This window comes from Nelumbo lutea, chromosome 3 (genome assembly GCF_056320005.1).
Source record: "Nelumbo lutea isolate HS-2025 chromosome 3, American lotus-T2T, whole genome shotgun sequence".
NCBI classification, from domain to species: Eukaryota; Viridiplantae; Streptophyta; class Magnoliopsida; order Proteales; family Nelumbonaceae; genus Nelumbo; species Nelumbo lutea.
Window position 1 is genome coordinate 51,363,602 of NC_142686.1, and position 10,568 is coordinate 51,374,169.

The 10,568-nt window shown below is 36.4% G+C and overlaps 1 protein-coding gene across 1 annotated transcript; it reads left to right on the forward strand.

The window, feature by feature from the left end:
* The first annotated feature begins 1,915 nt into the window (after positions 1–1,915).
* Positions 1,916–3,117, forward strand: LOC148864924 (transcriptional regulator SUPERMAN-like). The gene is made up of 2 exons (XM_088980687.1): positions 1,916–2,029; positions 2,194–3,117. Exon 2 carries the CDS (start codon positions 2,202–2,204, stop codon positions 2,886–2,888), a length of 687 nt encoding a protein of 228 aa, XP_088836813.1. The 5' UTR covers positions 1,916–2,029; positions 2,194–2,201; the 3' UTR covers positions 2,889–3,117.
* Positions 3,118–10,568: the final 7,451 nt, after the last annotated feature.

The following is a 10,568-nucleotide window of genomic DNA, read 5'->3' on the forward strand; positions in this document are numbered from 1 at the left end:
TATTGTTTCTCTTTTGAAGATGTTAAATGCAACCTTTTTATCTTTTTCTTCAGAACTCAAAACGAAAACGGGAGAATCTGGTTCAGTTAGATTAGATACTCTTCGTTTGTCTTGTATTTACCTTTCACCATAAATCGGATGCATCGGCGATGGCGATGTAGTCATTGCAGCGCCCTTCCCCATTAATGTACGGCCCATGCTAATATGCCATTAACATTAGTGTTTTATCAGAAATTCAGAATCAGAAAGCACTGTTCATAGTTCATACACTCACCTACAAGCAAGAGCTCGGCACCCACTACCCACTGGTTGGCTAGCTAGCTGCCGAGCGTTGAGGCAGTGATTGAATGCGCAACTCTCTCCCAACTCCCAAGTCCAAACAAAGTAAAAACATCTCTCAGTTTGATGGGTTTCCATTTCCATCAAATATAAAGCTCTTAGCTCCTCTGAGGCAGTGATTGAATTAATGTGCAATTCTCTCCCAAGTCCAAACAAAGTAAAAGCATCTCTCTCAGTTTAATGGGTTTCCATTTCCATCAAATATAAAGCTCTTATTAACTCTGATCTAGCTTTAGAAGCGGTAATGGCAAATTAGAAATAGATCTGAATTTTTAATTTCATGAACTTAATTTCTTCTTATTGGCTGATTTGGGTCCCTACTACTGATGATGCCAACCCGGCTAATCCATTGAACTTTAACTCCTGTTGTTAGTTTCCAGAAATTATTTGACATTTCATATATATACTGTTTTTAGCTTTAGTTGCATATTTGCAATTGAGATCTTTTCAGCATGGAAGTATAAATTGAGCTAATGCATCCAGAAAATAAGGACATATCAGAATAAGAATTCTTGTGAAATTAACATTGGAATGTCCTCATTCTTTTTGAGGTGATTTCTAAACCCTGAGTATTGTGAAGAAAAGGGGTCTGAATTTACCTATTTCTGTAAGATGTGGAGAAGAGACTTGCTTTGAAATAGGTAGGCTTTCAGTGGTCAATGCCAAGACTCAGACTCTCGGTTATTCTCATAAAGGAGAAAGGAGAAAGGAGATGGAGAGAGGGAAGTGAATCTCTTCTCTCTTTCTCATCAATCATTGTGCACTAGGGCTGCAGTAATCAATCAACGGTCTCCAGTTCTCTACTACGCTCAGAGAGAGAGAGAGAGAGAGAGAGAGAGGAAAGAAGAAAAGGTAAGCGAGAGTTAACAAAACCCGACATAACCTGACTCATTTAACCCGAACCCGACCCATATCCCATTAAGGCTGCATTGATCAGGGCGGATTTACCGATTAACCTGATCCATGCACATCCCAAAAATAAGACAGGAAATGGGGATGGACTGGTTTGACTTTCTCCTTGGCCCGATCTGCTTTGATTTTACTGCCCAGAAGAATATAGACTAGAGTCATGCATATGTTTCATTATGCACTTGTGATCTGATGATCTATTGATGACCAAATGGTGTTGATGGATGAGCATGTGAACCACATCTGTTATCTGGCCCAAGTGGAAAGCTTCTGTTTAATCACAGTTTTTTGTATTTGATGCATGGTAATTTTCAGCCCTTTTATTAGCAAAAAATGGCAAGAGGGAAAGCAAAAATATCAGTCCACAGATAAAAGATCCTGCCCAAAACTTCAAACTGGGTCATGTTCTAAACCTCCAAAACTAAATTATTTAAATAATTAATGCCCGAAAATATGAAAGATAAATGGAGAAAAAAATTAACAATCTAACTGAAAAAAAAAATAAAAATCGTTGATATTGACTAAGAGTATTTGGCATACAATTTAAAAAGGACCAAGGAACATCCGCTAGATCTCAGCTAGATTTGGCAAAAAGGTATAACCTGGCAGGCTAGTTTCTACATTCGCCAAGTAATAACCAAATATAGTAAGAAACATTTGCAGATAGGTACCTTCAATGGGATTTTCAGTTTCTGGATTAGAACTTGATGGGCATAGCTGCAACTCTCATTACCACTCCCTGAGACCCATCACAACTCTACAACATCAACAATTTTCTCAGGTCAGTGACTCCCCATTACTTTATTTTACTTGATTGTTCACCTTTATTTTTCCTTTGCTTTTGAGAGTTGGGTGGGTTCTCTTTCTTTTCTCTACTAGATTTGGTTCAAGATAAAGCATATCTACTGCTCTTGTTCTGATCTTGTTAAGATTTGATTGAATCAGAAGAATCCATGGAGAGAAACAGGTTGATGAACAGCATGAAAGACTCATCAGGTTTGGATCGTATAGACCTTATAAACAGCAGCAGCAACAACAAAGTTAGAGACTCTTGGGAGTATAACAATGGCTGTTTTGGAGGAGATATGTTAGGTGGGTTTCCATGGCCTCCAAGATCATATACATGTAGCTTCTGTAAAAGGGAATTTAAGTCTGCTCAAGCTCTTGGGGGTCATATGAACGTTCACAGGAGAGATAGAGCCAGGATGAGACAATCACCTCCATGGGAAGTTCAGTGTTCTCAAAACAAGCCTAACCCAAATCCCAATCCAAGCCCCAATGTTGATTTCTTATCATCATCTCACTCCACTAGACTCCCTTCATTCACTTACACATTTCCTTCATTGCTTTCACCCTCTCTTGCTTGTTTCTCTTCATCACCCACTTCTGCATCCTCCGCCGAACTGAAGACAAGGACTGGTTCTCTGCTAGATGCTTCCTGCAGCTCAAAAGGCGGAGATACTGCACGGAATAGAACTATGAAACCTCGCTTTGGGGTTAGAGAATTGAAGGGTCTTAGGCAACAAGATGAGTGCAAGCTTTTGAAGACGGCAGAGATCGTTAGGCTGGATCTGGAGATCGGCCTCTGTAGAGAGTCAAAGGAGGATTTGGATTTGGAACTTCGACTTGGGTACTACTAGCTAGCACCTCTTATGCAACTTAAATTTGTAGACATAAGTTACTGTTTCTCTATGATTATTTAGGTTCTTGAGCACTAATCTTTAGTTTATATGAGCTGCATTTTATGTCTACTATTAGGAAATACAGTCATGGAGAAAGATAAGTGGATCGATGTACACACAGAGGCACCATATAGAGGAAGTTTTACCATTCAGTGGGATGATTCAATGTTAGCTTCCATTACATGTATCCATGTTCTCTTATTCCATGAACTTTCTATTTTCTCCATGACATTTTTTGTTTTTTTCTTTGGCTGAAGTTCCATCTCTCTCTCTCTCTCTCTCTCTCTCTCTCTCTCTCTCTCTCTCTCACAGTTTAACTCCAGATCACGAAATATGAAGTTTTTTAGACCTTGTGTGATGTTACTCAAAGAAATATATGCAGACCACCCTACCAATGCTTCATGATCTAGAAAGAAGGGTGTGCATGTGCAGAAGAAAAATAAAATAATATACAACACAAATTCAAGTATGGGAGAAACTAATGTGACACGTGATGTTGCATCATGGTACACGTGTAAAGAAGAATTTTGGTTTGTTTCAAATATATAAAACTTATACTGGTACATAGATAATTAGATATGATGGTATCTTGGAGATCCACTGCAGTGGGGTTTATTTTTTTATTTTTTATTTTTTTTAAGTTTTGTGCCTTTGTTTTGGGTATTATATCTATTCTATGGAAGAAGAAAAAAAACAATTAAACAGAAAAAGAAAATTAAGGGTGAAGCTGTTTCATATTAAATGTTTTAACTAGGATGCCACCTTTACTGTTTTGTCAAGCTTTGAATCACGAAGAAGAGAGAATTACAATCATCACACAAGAAGTCCATACAAGACATATCCTAGGAGATAAAAATAGATTAAAAGAACAACCCCATGCCTAATCATGGTATTAGCTATCTTTGTTTTAGCTAAAGTAATAAGTTAATTTTGTTCTGATGTAGCATGAGCAGTTGGATAATAAGCCCATTGGCTGTGGTTACTGTCGTATAAATTTTTTATGTTAATTGTTACAATTTGATAGTATTTAGAGGGCATTCTTTTTTTAGATTTTGAGAGTGGGGACATTTGGTCAATGGGATTTTGGTTTATATTGATAAAAAATTTCATATTCTTTTTTCAAATTAATGTGGGGATCAAGGAAAGTTCATTTTCCTGCGTATCACAATCATCCATCTCCTAGGTGGGTAAATAACTTTCCCACTTGGGGGGAAAGTTTCCAACATTTGAATGGGACAAAAATGCCCCTTTTAATAATGAATTTTTATGGTTAAAATGGCCATTTTCTTTTTTACTTGAGAAATAAAAGAACATGGGTAAATATACTTACCTGGGTAAGTGTTTCCCAAGAAAAACTTACCCAGGTAATTGCATTTACCTATGTTAAGAAAGTAACAAGAAACGTAGCGATGGTAATGGAGGGGGTTCAAGGAGGGTTTGGTAAATTTTAGACCTTATTTGCCTCCTTAAATTTCCCAACCTATACCTGCTCCAAAATCTGTAGTGGATTGAATTTTGAGAATACAAGCCTTTCTCATACATGAAAACGTAGAACCCTCCCCAACCCTACCCTCCCCGATACCATTCAAAGGGTAGGGGTAGTTTGGGTTTAGAACCCATATCTGATTTTTTATTATTTCATGTCATGGGGCCTTAGTTGTTCGTGCCATTTGATTTAATCTACATTGTTGGGCATCTTTAGTGCCATGTTTAAGAAAGTAACAAGACACCGTAGGGATGGTAATGGAGGGGGTTCAAGGAGGGTTTGGTAAATTTTAGACCTTATTTGCCTCCTTAAATTTCCCAACCTATACCTGCTCCAAAATCTGTAGTGGATTGAATTTTGAGAATACAAGCCTTTCTCATACATGAAAACGTAGAACCCTCCCCAACCCTACCCTCCCCGATACCATTCAAAGGGTAGGGGTAGTTTGGGTTTAGAACCCATATCTGATTTTTTATTATTTCATGTCATATATAAGCAATAAATAAGTAAAACGATACAAAGAAACAATAAAATTTCCAATTATTTGATTAAGACATATAGAAAAGACACAAACTATCAATTATCTTTTACATAAAATTCAAAATATTATTAAATTCAACACTTAATACATAAAGTTTATATGTTTTTCAACAATATGCTGGGTGGGGGAGGGTTGGATTTAATCTAATATCATACCCTACCCATACAGATTGTAAAATCCAAAAATTCATCATTCAAATAAAAAAAAAAAAACCCATGAGAGAAGCGGGACAAATACCCATAGGTTAATATAGAAATTTCCATCCCTAAGAAAATAATAATGAGACTCAACCCATTTGCAAAAAATTTGAAATGACCTTTTTGAATATATATATATATATATATATATATATATATATATATATATATATATATATATATATATATCCAAAGCCACATACAATCCCTTCACATGCTATAAACAAATATAATTAGTAAAAGGAAACTCCAATATATGAAAGAAGGACAGTCTTCCTTTTTATTATATATTATATTGAATAAAAAAACAAGAAAAAAAAAGAGAAGTGAGAACTTGAGAATAAGCAATCTTTGTTCATTCGTCCAGGAGTCTGCAACTACCCTTACCATGTCAATGATTCGAGGGGTTTCTTGGTCGTCTTGGATGTGTTTTCCAATGCCCGCTATTTTGCATGTTCCCGACAATGTCTGGTCGCCAGTGGCATGATAGCTCTTTCCTTAAACAGTAACAGATATTCTACCTCTCAGTCGACCTCACACCTCCATGCCTCTTTCTCTCTCTCTCATTTTTTTTCTTTCTTTTTTTTCTCTCTCTATCAATATTTAGTATTTACAAGCCTCTCTCTCCTCTCTCCTCTCTCCTGAACATTTACATGCCCTACTCAGCTAAAATCAGACTGTGAATAGTGATGAGTATCTTGTATTAAACAGGACTCACGTCATCTTTTAAACTCGTACTGAGTCTGACTTCCCCCTTACTAGTTTTTCTTAATTACGAAAATATCCCTACATTACTAACACTTTCTTTCTCTGATCACTCTTCCTTTATTCACTTTCATATATTGCATGAGAGTGCCCATACTGATACCTGACATTCGCGTGTTATACTTCCAGTACAGAGAGCACACCCTTTGATGTTTCCTACTCAACCAGAATGTGTCTATATATAGATCAACATGATCTAATCCTGATTAACAATGCAGATTAACTCATAATCTAACCTATCAACTTATTAATCTACCCCAACATTTCAATAAATGGCAACAGTACCTAGTCCAATGTTCCTAGTAATGACCCATCATTATTGTCATCATCCTCACTTTGCCTCTCTTCAAGTTTTTGAGGTCAACCGCAAATTAAGTCATTTGCTCTTTCTATAGCCTATTGTCATCCCTTAGGGCTTAGAGACGAACTGTTCTAAATTAAAATTTATAAATTAATCTAAAACAACAAAATGCCCATGAAAAAATGCTGGAGATATATGGATGGTTTAAAAATTTGTGTGATCACTTAAAATTTTTGTTTAGAAGATATACTAAAGAGATGAACCCACCATCCTTTGAGCAACGGATCTTGATTCAGGGATGAGAGATAAATAACAACCGACCTTTGGTAGCAATAAGAGAAGAGAAATGCAGAAGAGATGACCTTTTCCAAAATGAAGGATTGAAGGATGTAGGGGCAGAATAAAAATAATATGGGGCCTAAGTGGTGAGAACTGAACTGATTTGAGGGAGATCACATCCACTGTGACCACAATCACAATCACAGCATGCATTTTCTTGCAACCCCCAATAGAATAACATGCTAATGATCAAATCAAAAAGACAATTTCTATGATGCCCGAAGGGTAGGATGGCAGAAGAACTTTGACCAGAAGAATTTTGATGAACACCAGTTGATTGGTTAAATTAGTTTTTCAGGCATTATGCCTCTATACGGTGTCATAGTACAACTCAATCAAAATATTATATTAGGATGTCTTCACGTTGTTTGGGTTCAACGTGATTGTGAAGTAATTACTAGAGTTAAAAACTTAGAACTAAACTTCTTTTAATGCAACTAATTCCAATAATTTCTTTTGAAAAAGAGGAAAGTCTTTGAATATTCTCATCATGGCCTTTATCTAGATAAATGAAAGATTTGTTACAAACCCTTACAGGTTCAAACCCCATTATGAAATCCCTGATGGTAGGAGTGTTCACGGTTTAGTTACCTTTTTTTTTAACCGAACCAATTAATATTATCATTTTTTGGAAAACCAGTAATCAAAACCAATTGGTTAATCGGTTGATTGGTCTGGTTTGTCAATTTTTTTGGTTTTTTAATTTTTATAATATATATTATAAAAATATATAAATATATAATAAAAATTATAAATATATGTATAATATTATATTTTAAATAATAAATAATATATCATATATTATAAACATATATTTATATATAATGCATATTTATTAATTTATAATATATAAAATATATATAATATACATAAATATATATAAAATATATATAATATACATAAATATATATAAAATATATAGGAATATATGTATACCGGTGGATTCAGTTAACCATCGGTTTTCTATATTAGTTAACCGAAACCGAATCAATACCTTCAATTTTTTAAAAACATCGAATTGACCGATTCAGTTTTGGTCGGTTCGATTTTTCATTTTTTTGCTCATCCCTATCTGATGAAGAAGGAGAAAACTATGTACTACCCAAACCACAAGGGATTGATAGAGGGGGCTTTCTGTCTAAGGGTACTTCAGATAATGGTGAGTCATGCCCTATCATACAGTCAAATTTTAGGGTTTGGCAATTCGTGGCTCCCAATTAAGTACCAAAATCCTTACAGATAGTTCAAAGTGGGATCTGTTTGCCAAAGCGTCTTCCGAGGAAAGTCATTTATTTTCCTTTTATTTTGACAACAGCTAGTTCAAAGTGCTATTGCTTTGGTCAGAATCGATAGACTATTAACAGATATTCAAATTTCAACCCGGTTCTGATTGGGTCCTCGTTTGGGATGGGACTTGAGATTCCTTCTAAACCAACCATTCTAATGCAAATACTAAAAGAGCAGGACAAGTAAAAGCCAAAGCCTAACCCTAACCCTACAAATGTGAGGAGTGTAGCCCTAATAATGAAGGGAAGGCTTACAAATTGAAAAAGATGGTTGGGATTGAAAGTACTTGAAGAGGCTTTTTAATGTGTAGGACTCCTAAGCCAATCTCCCCAAGCAAATCAGCATCTTCCCTTTCATGGAAACTGGAAAAGAGCTCAAGAAGTCGTGTCCACCTTATATATAAAAGGAAATCCGACGTAAACCCATTTGTTGACTGAAAGATGACTCCACTAGTCTGCCACCTAAGAATCTCTCTCTCACTCACTCTCTCTCTCTCCAATGCCATCAATGAGTCGGTGTTCCAGTTCCACCATCATTATATTACAGGGTGAAAAAACTTTAATTCACCAACTAGCTGCAGATAGGTTAGAAACTAGAAAGAATAATAGCAAATTAAAAATTTTGAGCTTGACCCTCTACATAACACATCACAAACTACAGTTGCATCCTCTGATCTTGGTTCCAGTCTTCCAGACATGTATGTAAAACTCTGAGTCTTTGAGATTTCAATCCTTCAACCCACGAAGGATTATGATTGAACTCCATTGATGCACCTGGGTGATTGACTGTATGACTGGAAAACAACCAATCAGGCTTGTACCTAATACAAGCTTGAAGTCTCCTCAATGGGCCCATATATCATTTATGATTCTTCTGGACTGATAATAGTATGCTTCCCAATTCCCATCCTAATATCAAATGGGAGTGGTAGGATAAAATGGGGAGGATTGTCAGTTGGACAAGGATGGAGAGGTGTTGTATGTACCAATTATTCATCAGAGAAAGAGAAGAGAGGTGGGTTGGCCTAGGGAATAAATGAAAGGAAGGGCAGAACGTAGGGGGTGGGTGTTAATGAGGTCCCCACGTGGAAGTTGAAATTTGAGAGAAAGGGGGAGAGACAATTGGGATTGAACACAGTCTGCCAGATAGCTTATTTTAGTGAAAGAGGGATGGGTAAAGAAAGCCTGCAGTCGGCGGACATCACCATCATGCTTGCTCACTCTCCCTTCACATTTACTCATCTCTTGTGCATTGCTTTCAACGACATGGACACCAAGATCTCTTGTGAATACCAGTATGAAATTATGAATGTTTGGAGAGAGAAAGAAAATGAGAGAGAGAGATGATAATGGATGATGGAAAAAAAGATCATACCGTATCTGTGTACATTAACCCTGGTTTTGGTAAACATGATTGCCTATTTTCTATCCGAATTTTAGGAACTTGGGGGTGGGGGGTACCATTTCTAGTCATTCTCCAAACCCATGCAACTGGGGTGCTCCCATCCATCTGATGTAAGGAAGGGATCTTATGTCAGAAGTCTAAGGCCATTTCACCATGGTCAGAGCGGCACTTATGGGCCAGGCTGTCTCAGTGGTAGATCTGGCAAAAAGTTGACCCAACCCAATCCGAAAAAACAGGGTTAGGGTCTCATATTTAGTCATTTGAATTTGAGAATGACTCGATAAAAACTGGGTTCGGTCATGGATTAACCCACTGACCCGATTGTCAGATTTAATTAGGACTATTTATGCGAAGTTTTCACTCTTTAATTTTTACTATTTAGTCTTTACTCTTTGAATTGTTAAGTGTTCAAGTTATTTTATTTTATATTTTGAATTTTAAGGTTAATTCTTTTAATTTTGCCTTTTTTCATGTATTTTTTTATCTTTTTAAAATTTCTGTTATTTTTTAGGATGACCCGAATTGACCTATGGGTCAACCCTAACCCTAACGTTTAGGGTTAAGGTATAGCATTTGACAAACTAACCCAAAATTCAATTCGACCTGAAATCAATCTGAAGTGTCTTGACCCAACCTGGACCCGAACCCGACCCTCCCAACACAATTGCCAGGTCTACTCAGTGGGCTTGAGTATAAATACACAGTTCTGAGTTTTTTTTATTAGTTTTTAATGGGTCATCTCTGTTTATGTACTGAAAAACGTTTCATGAGTTCATTCTCGGAAGAGAATGAGCTTTAAACCTTATTTTGTGGACTAACATTCGCATATCTAGATTAGGGCTAGAACATGGGTTAGTCTGGGTTGAGCCTTTGTCAAATTTTGAAGGGGCTCAATACAGTTCAAATCCATCAACTGTAGGTGTATATGGACTGGAGCTTACTGATATTTCATTCTCGCCATGGACATATGGAATTATTTATTTATTTATTCTTTTCCTTTTCTTCTTGCCTTATTTAATAAGGATACTGAAATATAATAAATTCTTGTGATGCATTGAACCTGTTCCCCACCAGTCTATTAGGATGGGGACCCATCTAAACAGTGATGTGTAATGTCCCACGCATGAGGTGAGAGATGGAGGTGTAGCAGCGCAGAGGTTGAAATATGGCAATTCTATTGGACCTTAGGGCAGCTCTGAGCTCTGTACTGTAATGGTTCTTGTTAATGCTGAAGACATTCAGTAGATCAAGGGTCTTTGATCAGAAGAAGTCATATTTCTCAATTGGTTTTATATTTTTATTTTCCTAAATGTAATCA

Coding starts and splice junctions, on each gene's coding strand:
- LOC148864924 (XM_088980687.1), top strand. CDS start 2,202: ATGGAGAGAAACAGGTTGATGAACAGCATGAAAGACTCATCAGGTTTG.